Genomic DNA, 12377 nt, shown 5'->3' with positions numbered 1-12377 from the left:
TCCATTTCACCTCTGCAGCACCTCTGGTCCATTTCACCTCTGCAGCATCTCTGGTCCATTTCACCTCAGCTGCATCTCTGGTCCATTTCACCTCTGCAGCACCTCTGGCCCATTTCACCTCTGCTGCATCTCTGGCCCGTTTCACCTCTGCTGCATCTCTGGTCCGTTTCACCTCTGCAGCACCTCTGGTCCGTTTCACCTCTGCAGCATCTCTGGTCCGTTTCACCTCTGCAGCATCTCTGATGCATTTCACCTCTGCAGCACCTCTGGTCCATTTCACCTCTATACCATCTCTGATTCATTTCACCTCTGCAGCATCTGGTCCATTTCACCTCTGCAGCACCTCTGGTCCATTTCACCTCTGCAGCACCTCAGGTCCATTTCACCTCTGCAGCACCTCTGGTCCATTTCACCTCTATACCATCTCTGATTCATTTCACCTCTGCAGCATCTGGTCCATTTCACCTCTGCTGCATCTCTGGTCCATTTCACCTCTGCAGCATCTCTGGTCCATTTCGCCTCTGCAGCATCCCTGGTCCATTTTGCCTCTATACCATCTCTGGTCCAATTTATCTCTGCAGCATCTCTTCAGTACCCCTCTTCTTCTCCTCTGACACTGTCCCCACTCTCATCACCTCACACCTGGACTATTTTAATAGCTGTTGTGGGGTGAGGTCTTCCTTGAAGTGTCTCCCCACTCCAACCCATCCTCCAATCTCCTTTTCAATTAATTCCATTGGTTCCATATTGTCTGCTCTTCAAACCCTCAGCCCTTTGCTCAGCAGATGACATTCAAGGATGTAGATGCTTGTCACATGCCTGTTATAGGGGGAGGGGATGGGAAGGCACTTGTTGCTCAGTAGTAGGGATACAAAGATAAACATAATCCAGGCCCTGCTCAAGTCCTGCTAGGTAGAGAAGGGCAGGGATAGGGGGTGAAGACTGTATGAGAACAGGGGATGGAGAGTCCTGGTGGAGAGCAGGTGCTGAGACTAAGGCTGGCCCCCACAGAGGTGGACCTTGGAGGCCAGGATTGCAGGCCTCTAGCCCCAGACCTAGCAGAGCCCTCCCAGGCCAGTGTGGTCACACCCTTCTTCTCTCAATGAAGCACTTCTGTCCCATGGAGGGGAAAGGCCTGGGCCGAGGTCACAGACACAGAGGCTATAGTGTAGCATCAGGATTCCAAACCCGGGGCCTCTGCCCATGGGTTTTCCCTTTCTTTGGTCAGCCTTAGGGAAGGAGCTTCTGAAGGTTACTGGGCAGAGCAGTTGCCCAGAGTAAGACCTGTGCTTTGAGAGGGGCCTGTGGAGAGTCCTTGGACCATCTGCCCTCCAGGCTTTGGCCCCTTTCTGAAGCACCTGAAGGGGCTGGGTCACTGAGCTCTCGGTGGCTCTCAGCCTAAGGGACCCTTTTCTCTTGCTCCCTTCCTCACTCACTGGCCTGCCCACCTTCCCCCAGTCCATCCCAGCAAAGTGTCAGAATTGGAGAAGAGTGAGCTGATCAATGAGACCATGTGGCAGTATTATGGGACTCCAGGGGTCACTGGCAACCTCACCCTCTCCTGGAAGAGCTCCCTGCTGCCTGAGCCCAGAGTCAACATTGAGCTGTGGGGCTATCAAGAAACAGGTAAAGCTGGGCTGGAAAGGGTGTGGCCCAGTGTGGGCAGCTGGGTGTAGGTGGTGTATGGTGGGGGGAGCGTAGGACCCAGAACCATGCTAGAGCTGGTAGGGACCTTAGAGTACATCAAAGTTAACTAGCAAGGGAAACTGAGGCTGAGAGAAGGAATGGATTCAAGGGCACTTAGGTAGATAGGAAATGACAGACGGGTTTGGTCAGAATGGCCTTGGAGGTTTGGTGAGTAGCAGGCACCGGGGGGCCAGACCTGGGGCTGACGCCTTTTTGTCCCCTTTCAGGCAAGCCTTACTCTGATGAATGGAAGGCCGAGTGGTCGTACCTCTACACCCTAGCCAGGAACCTCCCTAACGGGGACAACTTCACCTTCACACCGATGCCAGCCAAACCCCAGTACCAGACGTGGGAGGTGGGTGCCCTGCGCATCTCTGGGAGCAACCACACTGATGGCGAGAGGTGAGACCTGGAGGGATTTGCTGGGTCCTGGAGCCAGGAGCTGGCCAGACCCCCTCTTTCTAGGGCCCGTTCTCCCGGGTCCAGTCATTTGGTGTGAGTTCTGGTGTTCAGTAGCACTGGAGGAGATTTAGACAAGGCCAGTGGTAGAAGGCCCCAGATCTGAAGGGTGGCAGGCCAGAGCCCGGGAGCAGGACGGAAGGATGAGGGTGGAAGGACGAGGACAGAGTCTAGAATGAGGCTGGAGGACCAGGGAAGGCCTGGCAGAGGTAGGGGGCTGGAGGCAGGAGGGGGAAGGAGGCCAAGGGCGGGCTGGCAGACCGGGAAGCCGCTGAGGTTGGGAGAAGGGGCAGGTCTGGAGGAGGGCTGGGGGTGGGGTGCTGAAGGATGGCTTCCAGCCCCCTGGGGGTGGCCGGGGTATGGCGGGCATCTTCTTGGGGCAGCCAGTTGGGAAAAGTGGGAGAGAACCAGACAAGAGTAGAGGATCCCTAGAAGATGAACTCTCTGGGGGCAGGGGTTTCTGGATGCCTAGTGCCTAGCACAGTGCCTGAGGAGAAGGGGCCCGACCCACCTGGGAGAGGGGGCCAGAGAATCATTGTCCAGCTTGGGGAGCAGGTGTCCCTGAGTGCCAGGCACTGAGCGTAGAGTCCCAGGAGGGGCATCGGACATGGGGGGACAGTGAGGAGGCCACAGGAAGAGGAGGCATGGGCAGACCTCGGTGGGGGTCAGCCCAGAAGGGAGCTGGGGGGAAACTGCAGAGATTTCAACCAGGAGAGTTGTCCCAGCTTGGACTGGGGGCCTCGAGGAGTTGGCTCAACCTCACTGGCCTCTACTTAGACACTGAGTGCTCATGGTTGGGCACTGAGGTGGGGGGGCTGTCATGGTGGGGTGTCAGGGGTGTCCATGGATGAAAGGCCAGGGTGGGGGTCCCGTCAATTGCACCCCCATTGGACCAGATCCCACCAAAGTCCCTGTGCTTCTCAAGCCTGTGTTCTCCTTTCAGGCACAGCTCAGGGCCCCCTCCCCCTGAGCAGCTGAGCAGCCCCCTCTGTTACTTGGTGCGTTCCGTTCCCAGCCCCACGTGGGGCACACGGTTGGCACCTTAGCAACGCTCATTGAAGGAAGCCAAGGGTCTCTGGGGTCCTGGGTGAGAACCACAGGGGGAGGCCGGGCTGTGCTCGGGGCCAGGCTCACGGGGCCACTGCCCGTGTCTCCTGCAGGGATGTGCCTGCAATCTGGAGCAATGAGCACGCCTTAGCCTGGCACCTCGGGGAGGATTTCCGTCGGGATTCTGCTGCCTGGGCCACCGCCAAGTGCATGAACTGGGTGGCGCTGGACAAAAAGCTGCCCAACTTCCTGGCGGAGCTGGTGGATTGCCCCTGCACCCTGACCCAGGCTCGGGCTGACACTGGGCGGTTCTTTGTGAGTGATGGCCGCGGGAGGAGGGAGGAGGGGAGTCCAGCCCCAGCGCTCAGGGTCGTGGAGGCCGTGAGCGGCTAGTGACCTTGGCCAAGTCACCAAGGCCCAGAGTTAGGAGGGTCCCCCAGGGGCCATCACCCAAACTGGCCCCGAAGACCAGCCCTTCCTGCTCCAAGGGCTGGAGGGGGCAGAGGGGAGGGTCAGGCTGACGCCTGTGTCTCCTGCAGGCCGATTATGGCTGCGATATCGAGCAGAAAAGCGTGTGCACGTATCACCCAGGGGCCGTGCACTGCGTGCGGAGCATACAGGGGAGGTAAGGGGCAGCTTGGGGCTGTGGCTGTCCCTTTGCGTGTGGCCGCCAGCTTGTCTTCAGCTGGGCCAGATTCTGGGAGAGCTGTGATGGGGACATTCGAGGCAAGGGAGCTTTCTGGTTGACCTTTAGCTGGGCCCTGGACATTCCCTGCAAAGCTGTCCCCATTCCTAAGCCCAGCACGGCGGATGACCTTGACCTCATGTCCCCTCAGTTTCCCCGTCTGTACAGGGCCCGCCTCATCTAGTCTGCCCAGTATTGAAGTCAGACAAGTGTGGGGAGGGCCGACCGAGCTGGGGGTCACCTTGTCCCGGATGTTGTGCTCTGATCCCCTTGTCCACTCCAGTCCCCGCTACGCCTCGGGTCAGCAGTGCTGCTACTCGTCGTCGGGGACGCAGGTGCTAACGTGGGACACGTCGAGCGGAAGCACGCCAGACCGTGGCCACGACTGGGGCACGTACCCCTACGGGCGCCCTCCCCGCGTGCCTGGCCTCTCCCACTGGATGTACGACGTCATCACTTTCTACTACTGCTGCTTGTGGTCCCAGAACTGCAAGCTCTACTTAGATATGCGGCCCTCAAGTGACTGCCGCAGATACAGTCCTCCTTACCTGGGTGAGGGACCTGGGGCCAGGCCAGGGAGCTGCCGGGGGGGGGGGGGGGGGGGGACAGGCCAGGGAGCTGCCAGGGCAGGGGTAGGGGGATGACAGACAGACCAGGGAGCTAGAGAGCAGGGGGTGTAGGACAGGCCAGGGAGCTGCCGGGGTCGGGGTAGGGGGACAACAGACAGACCAGGAAGCTGCTGGCGTGGGTGGGGGATGGACAGGCCAGGAAGCTGGACAGCAGGGGGTGTGGGACAGACCAGGGAGCTGCCAGGGTGTTGGGGGTGGGGGACGATGGACAGGCCAGGGAACTAGAGAGCAGGGGGTGTAGGACAGGCCAGGGAGCTGCCAGGGTGTTGGGGGAGGGGAAATGACAGGCCAGGGAACTGCCAGGGCAAGGGTAGGGGGATGATGGACAGGCCAGGGAGCTAGACAGCAGGGGGTGTAGGATAGGCAAGGATGGTGGGGGGAGGCAAGACAGGCCAGGAAGCTGCCAGGATGGGTTGGAGCCAGACGGGGAGCCTGGTGAGGTGAGGAAGGGTCATGCTTGAGCTTGGACAGTTTAAGCCAGACCATTCCCGTTCCATTGAGGCAGCTGGAGATATCTTTTACTTGTATTTTAGCAGAGTTTGGTTAAATCTCTCATGTTCTTATGAAAAAGGAAGATGGAGATATGGGGTCTAGGCACATTCTTGGTGGGACTTGGGACTGCTCAAAAGGCCAGCGTCAAAGAGTAGGTCTGTGACCATCTTAGCGAGGGGCTGGTCCTTGGGCAGGTGGGGGGCTTGGAGGCTGCCGGGGGAGGGAAGAACAGGTGGGATTCCTCCCCTAGAGATCCAAGCTGCTCCTTCCACTGTGGAGCCCCATGGTGCCCGATGCTGGCCCTGACCCAGGGTTGTTCTGTGTGCCAGCCTCGGCCTTTGGGGACCCTCACTTCCTTACATTTGATGGCGTCCACTTTACATTCAACGGCCGTGGAGAGTACGTTTTGGTGCAGTCTGACCTCACAAAGCTGATGGTGCAGGGCAGGACCCAGCCACCCTTGATGTCCAATGGTGAGTGAGGGCTTTTGCTAACCTGTGGTTCTTGCCCCTAACACCTCAACCTAACACCTCACCTTCTCCGGCAGAGAGAATGATCAGTGGTGCTCACTGTTAGGGTTCCGAAGAGTTTTATGGGCACTATCTCTTTGGCACAGAGAGATTAGGTCCCCGGCTAGGTGCCAGACACCTGCTAGAACGCCTCAGACGGATGTGAATGCAGGTCTACCTGACTCCAAGTCCAGAATTGGATCCCTTCTTGGCTGAGACACGCCCGGAGGAAGGCAGGGAGAGCCAGGGCCCAGGGATAGAGCTAACAGCAGGGAGTCTTCTGGAGGGGACAGGCAGGTTTTGAAGGAGGTGGTGGGAGATTACCTGCCTCAGGGAAATTCCATTTTTTCCACCATCAAGGCTGGACAGAGGCTCAGGCTTGGGCTGAGTTCAGGCCTCAGGGCTTGCTCCAGAATGGGAAGGGTCACACGGGCCCCAGCTAGGGTCTGGCCAATAGCCTGGGATCTTCATCCCACAGGTGCCCAGGCCTCTGCTACAGGCATCTCGGCCGTGGTGGTGAAGGAGAACGTCTCTGATGTGGTGGAGGCCCGGCTCGGGGGTCCGACTGGGAGGACCCTGCAGGTGCTGCTGAACCAGGAGATCCTGAACTTCAGTGAGCAGAGATGGTTAGACCTGAAAGGTGAGACTCCTGGGAGGGATGGGGCACCGCCGGGCCCGGGAGGGGCTTCTGAGCCTGCTCCACTGGCAGGGCCCCATAGCCTCGGAGGCAAGGAGAGGGGAGGAGCAAGCAGTGGGCCCAAGGCCGTGTGCCCAGACATCTGCCAGCCCTTGGCCACCGGACCTCCGAGCCCCGGCCTGTCGCAGTCACAGAGATTGTCCCCAGTCCCCTCTGGGGAGGCCAGCATTCCTCAGTAGGCGATGGCCAGGTTTGGGGAGGTGGGGGAGGGCAGCTGGAGGTGGGTGGTGACGAGACTCCTCCCTCCACCTCCCCTGGAGGGCCTCATCCCCCTTCTTGCTAGCGCCCGCAGCCCCCTGCTCTGCTAATCCAGCCAATATTCCTCCTTCCAGCTCTCAGGGACCTAATGTGACCCTTGCAGGTCACACCTGGCTGCACGCCTACACCTGCTGCAGTGCCTGATGTCTCTCATACAGGCGGGTGGAGACTTGCTTACTTTCTGCCCTGTTCTTACTTATAGGTCTAGGTGTCACTCAGGTTCACTCAGGGTCCAAGGGATAACCTGGTCATGGAGGAATGCGGCCACCCCCTCTCTCTCAAGTCACTACTTTAGCTCATGAGGCCCCACTGATGTGTTTCCATTTACATACACCTGCTACTCCTGATGACACTTTACATCTTAAACACAGTAATTTACTTTGCAAAAGAAACAATCACATTGTGGGTGCTCATCTATGAGAGGGAATGTGTGAATAATCCAAAATAAGGCCACAATGCACACTTCAGCCTTGATCACAGTCTCCCACAAATGCACCCAGAACCCGTGGGAGGGAGTGGCTGTATATTCACAGAAACCTTACAGATAAGGAGGCAGACAGGCGAGGAAAACCCATGTGCTCAGGATAACTCACAGCTCTGCAGCTGTCAACATCAGGGTGCTTTCCGTCTCGAGGATTGCCCAGAAAAGTTTCTGGGTGAATGCAGCTTCTGGTCTGCACAAATGCTTCCTTGCTTAGGAACACCTCACTGGCCGCCAGAGTCTGGGGCCTCGACCGGATGCGATCCTTCTCCACGGCAGCTTTTGTGTACATCACGGCCAGCTCTGGACTTGGCTGAGAAGAGTTTCCCTTTCACCTCTCTCTTCCTGGGTTCAGATTCTGGGTCCTTACTGCCAGTGACCCCGCCTTAGCTGAAGGGCAGTAATCAAGTTCTAATTTTTATCTCCACAGAGGTCATTTGCCTCTGAGATAGAACTCTTAAGTCAGAGTAACTTGGATATCTGTCTTGGAACCCTGTGCCCCAAACAGGACAAGTGAACTATCGAGGCAGACATAAATTGCCCCACGTGAGAGGGCCAATGCCTTACACCCAGCAGCCTCTGCCCCACTGGTATCTGAGCAAAGATCCCAGAGGAACAGCCATTCAGCCTCGGCTTGGGGCCCTCTAAGAAGGAGGAGTCCAGGGATCTGGGTTCAAATACCGCCTCTGACGTTTACTGTCTGTGTGGCCTTGGGGAAGCCAACAACCTGCCTGGACCTTGGGCTAGGTGGCTCTCGGATTCTGTGTCTGCTAAGGCGGCCCAGTCTACTCTGGAACAGCCACTCACGTTGTGGGAAGCTGTTTGGGACACCCAGCCTCCCTCCCTCTGCCTTTCCCTCATTGCTTTTAGGTCTGTTTGCTGCTCACCTTCAGACTGTGAGAGGCAGCTGACCTGCCCGCCCTCGGCCTTCTCATCTGCAGCTAAACGTGCCCAGTTCCTTTGGCTGGTGGTCCTATGGCAGGTGGTCCTCTGGGCCCTTTGGCATGCTGGCTGCCTGCTCCGGACCCTCCCCTTCTTACTCTTGGAGGCACGGCCCCTCTATGGCAGCCCAAGGCCAGATCTGTTCTCTTAGCTTCCAGACTGCTGCTCTCTCCTAGGGAGCTCACAGGCCCTTGGAACCCCCGGTTCTTTTTCTCAAGAAAAGCTCCCCATCTTCAGTCTTGAGGGGGTTAGCTCTTTCAAGAGGCCCCTGTTGTCCCACTGCCAATGTGGGGGTACTGATCACAGGAAGGAGGGCTTGGGGGTGCAATCTGGGCCTCCTTGGCTGTGTCAGGGTCCTCTTGGGGATCCCAAGGAAGGACTGCCCATTGCTGAATGTCCTTGGCGAGGATGCCAACGCGACGTTGGCGAGCTCATCCTCCCCACCTCCCTGGGCCGGGCTGAGGAAGATGGGGATGAAGGGAGGGCCCACCACCCATCCCCCACGCCCCCAGCCTGAGTCCCTGTTCCTTTCCCAGGCATGTTCTTGTCGGTGTCTGGGGACCGGAACGTGTCGGTGATGCTGGACTCGGGAGCGGGTGTGGAAGTCCAGGCCCACGAACACTTCCTCAGTGTGAACATCCTTCTTCCTGAGAAATTCATGGGTCACACTCAGGGCCTCCTGGGCACCCTGAACAACATCCCATCTGATGACTTCACCCTGAGGAATGAGACGGTCCTGTCCCCCGACATCACCTCCGAGCCCCGCAAGTTGTTTGAATTTGGAGCTGACTGTGAGTAATGCCACGCCTGGGAGGCAGCCCACGATGACCCCTGAGGGGCCAGGGCCAGGAAGGGCAGGCAGGACAAGGATTGCTAGCCCATTTAAGAGATGAGGAAACTGAGGTAGACAGGGAGGCCAGCTCTGGGCTTGCTCCTGGCCCTTTGGAGCTAGGAAAGGCTTCCGAAGTCATTGCTCCGAAGGAATGACCCGAAAACCATTCCCAACAAAGGGTCTTCCATTTTTTTTGCCTGAGACAGCCCTCCTGAGCCTCCCCCCCACTCCCATTCAAGTTCACTGAGCATTTATGGAGCACCTTCTGGGTACCAGGCTCTGCTTGTGCCAGGGACAGGGCATGCAAAGACAGAGGAAACGGGCCCTGCTGCCCTTGACTTGTCCCTTTTCCACATGACGGCTTAGAGACTTGGGCACCTCACCCTTCCCCCTGAGCTTTCTCTTTCCGGGCTAAACCCCACCCAGAGACCTTCAGTTCAGTTCAGTTCAGGGAAATGCGTCCTAGGTGCCTACTGTGTGCTCAGCACTGGGGGTCAGTAGGAAGTCAGGAATGGAGCAGCTTGCCCTCAGCCAAGAAGTGTTCACACATCCGGCTCAGTGCTGGGGGTACCAGGAGAGGTAAAGGTAGTCCCCACCCTCCAGGCACTCCCCCTCTAATGGGGGAGACAGCCGGCACACAGCTGCGTACAGACAAGACACGGACGGGGTGAAGGGAAGGGATCAGGGATCGGGGGAAAGTGCTGGCCTTGAGCGGAAGCGGGCAAGGCCCCTCTGCTGCTCCCATCCAGGATGCCGGGAGTCCACTTCTCCCCGCCCAAGGGCCAGATGTCCTGCCTTCCCCTTGGGGGGAGATTCCTGCCATCTTGGTGCCTTTGAGCAGAGGTCAGAAGAGCAGGGTCAGGCTGGAAGGTGAACAAGGGGAGTCATGACGTGTGGGGAGCGTGGCCGCAGAGGCCGGTCAGTGCTTGGCTTCTCAGCGGTACTAGGGCCGGACAGTGGGGGTTGTGGCCCCAGGGGCCTGGGAGATGCCACAGATCAGGCGTGTTCCCGTGGAATGAGGCGTGTTTCTGAGGTTTGTCTTCTCTGAATACCCTAACGGGGCAGGGGATCTCCTTCAGGATAGGAACCCTGCCCTTGCCGAGCTCTGCCCACACAACCCAAAGCTCTCTCCTCAGCCCCCGAGGCGACCTTTTCTGGGGTCAGAAGCTCCTCTCCTTCCCCTCGTTGAAGATCTAGTAAGCCATGAGCCCCCACAGGCCTGGGTTTGTGCCAACCAGCCTTGGGGCCTGGGGCCTCCTGGTGTATATCTCGCTTCCCACTCTGCTCCTTCCCCGTCTGACCCAGAAACCCAGTCCCCGGGGCTACCAAATGAGGGGAAAGGAGGGGGTAGAAACAGCCGCCAGCCATCGGTTCATCAGGAGACATTTATTAAATACCTACTGTATGCCAGCTGGGGGGTGCCAGAGGATAGAGCACCAGGCCTGTAGTCAGGAAGACCTGAGTTCAAATCCAGCCTCAGATGCTTCCTAGCTGTATGACCCTCAGTTTCCTCATCTGTAAAATTAAGTGGAGATGGAAATGGCAAACCCCTCCAGTATCTCTGCCAAGAAAACCCCGAGTGGGCTCGTGGGGAGTCAGACATGACCGAACAACAGGTGTGTGCCAGGCTTTCCGTCCTCGGTCAGGCCGTGGCACCCCAAGGTTGCCGGAGCGGCCTGAGCAGGGCCAGGAGGGAGGGGCTCATCCTCCCCATTCTGGCACCTTGATCTTAACGAGCCCCAGACGATCACATCAGCTTTCTCAGCTACAGCTCTCAACCGGCCGCTGCCGACAGGAGTGGGGGTTGGGCCGGACAGAGACAGAGGGGGAAGGGCTGGGGGGACCCCTGCTGCTCTGGCTCCCCCTGCCCCAACAGCACGTGTGCTGCATCTGTCTCCCCAGGGGCCATTTGGAATGACTCTTCCCTGTTTACCTATGATTCTCCATCTCTGGTGGACAGCTACCTCCGCCAGCCCAAGCATGACTCCACCTTCCTGCCTGTGTTCACACCTGGGCCCCTGACACCCCAGGTCGCCAGCCTCTGTGGGGGCGACCTCTTCTGTCAGTTTGATGCCCTTGTCACTGGGAGTCTGGACGTTGGCAATGCCACCCGGGTAGCCCACGAGCAGCACCAGCATCTGCAACAGAGCCTGCAGCCAGGTGAGAGGGGAAGTGGGGGAGGAGTGGTCATGTGAGGAGGTGAACCTACGGGTCAGGTGGGGGAGATTACCTGTGATCAGGTGGAGGAGGGGCATATGGTCAGTGGGGGGATTACCTGTCATCAGGTGGGGGGATTACGTGTCATCAGGTGGGGGGATTACCTGTGATCAGGTGGAGGAGGGGCGTATGGTCAGGTGGGGGGATTACCTGTCATCAGGTGGGGGGACATGGTCAGGTGTCAGGAGGGGCTCTGGGAAGCTTCCTTTTATGCCCCAGCAACAGGAGATGAGGAAGAGGGGAAAGGAAGGGACTCATGCAAATGTCCTCCACTTTCAGTAAAACCAGAGGCAGGGTCTCAGCTGAGAGAGTGGAGGGAGAGGCACCATGAGAGGTTCCAGGAGGGCTGAGCCGCTGGGGAGCACGGGGAGGAGTGGTCACTCATCACTAGGAGTGAAGGAGGAGGAGGATGGTGGCCTGCTCCAAGGCAGAGGCTCAGCTGGAGGCTCACGAAGGGTCCAGATGGGGAAGGGAGGAGAGTGTGGTCGGTGCAAGGGAGACGGTCCGGGAGAGAACCAGGAGCGAGGCACCGGTGAGGGTGAAAAGCCTGCGTAGGGCCTGTGAGGTGCAGGGAGAGCTTGTGTCACCTCAGGGTGTCCTGGGGTTCGTGGGCTCCCCGATCTTTGGGCAGTGACTGAGCCTTTGCGGTTCTGACCTCCCGGGCTTGGGTCGTCTTCTCAGTGGTGTCCTGCGGCTGGCTCTCTGCCCCAGAGTATGGGAAGAAAATTGGAACCAGCTACCTGGAGGGCTCCGCTGTCAAGTTCAGCTGCGCTCCAGGCTATACGCTGAGAGGCTCCCAGGAGCAAACCTGCCAGCCCAATGGGCAGTGGTCAGGAGTGTGGCCGCAGTGCAAGCCAGGTAAGGGATCTGCAGCTGCCCCCTCCCAGTGGGCGGCCTGCAGCCTGGGCCCAGGGGGTCCTCCCCATCGTGGCCTAGATTGGCCATGCACAGCCCCCTCCCTGGTGTGCAGGCTTCGCTGCCTCAGCCCCTGAGCAGCCCTGTACCTTGTGCCTTTGCTCAGATGTTCCCTATGCCCCAGCCAAGGTCCAGTGACCACAGCTGGGTGCTAATCATAAAGGCTGCCTCCTGGGAGGGGAGAGACATGCCTCTCCAGAGGCTGAGGGCCAGTGGTGTCCCAAGAGGGGCCCCTGGGAGGGCCCCAGCACTCAGGCTGGAATGGAGCCTTCCCCACCCCAAGCTTTCCCTCCATTTCTCTGTGTCTCCTTTAAACCACAGATCATACCGTGCTACTGGGAGTCATCTTTGGGGTGCTATTGGTGGTGCTTCTGGCTATCCTGGGCTACGTGATGCTGAAGAAGAGGAGAGGGAGGATGTAGGGCCTCTTGCAGACATGGATTCCATCCCACACCTGAGTATTGTGCCCACCTGGGGACCCATCCCTCACCAGGGTGCCCATCCCTCACTGGGGGCTCATCCCTCACT

General features: G+C 58.7%; 1 protein-coding gene across 1 annotated transcript in view; it reads left to right on the top strand.

Annotated features, from left to right (window-relative positions):
* The window catches only part of SUSD2 (sushi domain containing 2), a 17146-nt gene extending 4775 nt beyond the window's left edge, over window positions 1-12371 (top strand). Inside the window, exons 4-14 of the mRNA XM_027845626.1 lie at window positions 1459-1626; window positions 1914-2088; window positions 3306-3507; window positions 3732-3817; window positions 4161-4429; window positions 5328-5471; window positions 5986-6147; window positions 8422-8676; window positions 10620-10877; window positions 11616-11792; window positions 12171-12371. Coding sequence (XP_027701427.1) covers window positions 1459-1626; window positions 1914-2088; window positions 3306-3507; window positions 3732-3817; window positions 4161-4429; window positions 5328-5471; window positions 5986-6147; window positions 8422-8676; window positions 10620-10877; window positions 11616-11792; window positions 12171-12271 — 1997 coding nt within the window. The 3' untranslated portion in view covers window positions 12272-12371. The remainder of the gene's footprint in view (window positions 1-1458; window positions 1627-1913; window positions 2089-3305; window positions 3508-3731; window positions 3818-4160; window positions 4430-5327; window positions 5472-5985; window positions 6148-8421; window positions 8677-10619; window positions 10878-11615; window positions 11793-12170) is intronic.
* Window positions 12372-12377: the final 6 nt, after the last annotated feature.

Source organism: Vombatus ursinus, unplaced genomic scaffold, assembly GCF_900497805.2.
Source record: "Vombatus ursinus unplaced genomic scaffold, bare-nosed wombat genome assembly UNPS02015012.1, whole genome shotgun sequence".
Taxonomy (NCBI): Eukaryota; Metazoa; Chordata; class Mammalia; order Diprotodontia; family Vombatidae; genus Vombatus; species Vombatus ursinus.
Note: the sequence above shows the minus strand (reverse complement) of the source record. Positions and strands in the feature narration are given on the sequence as shown.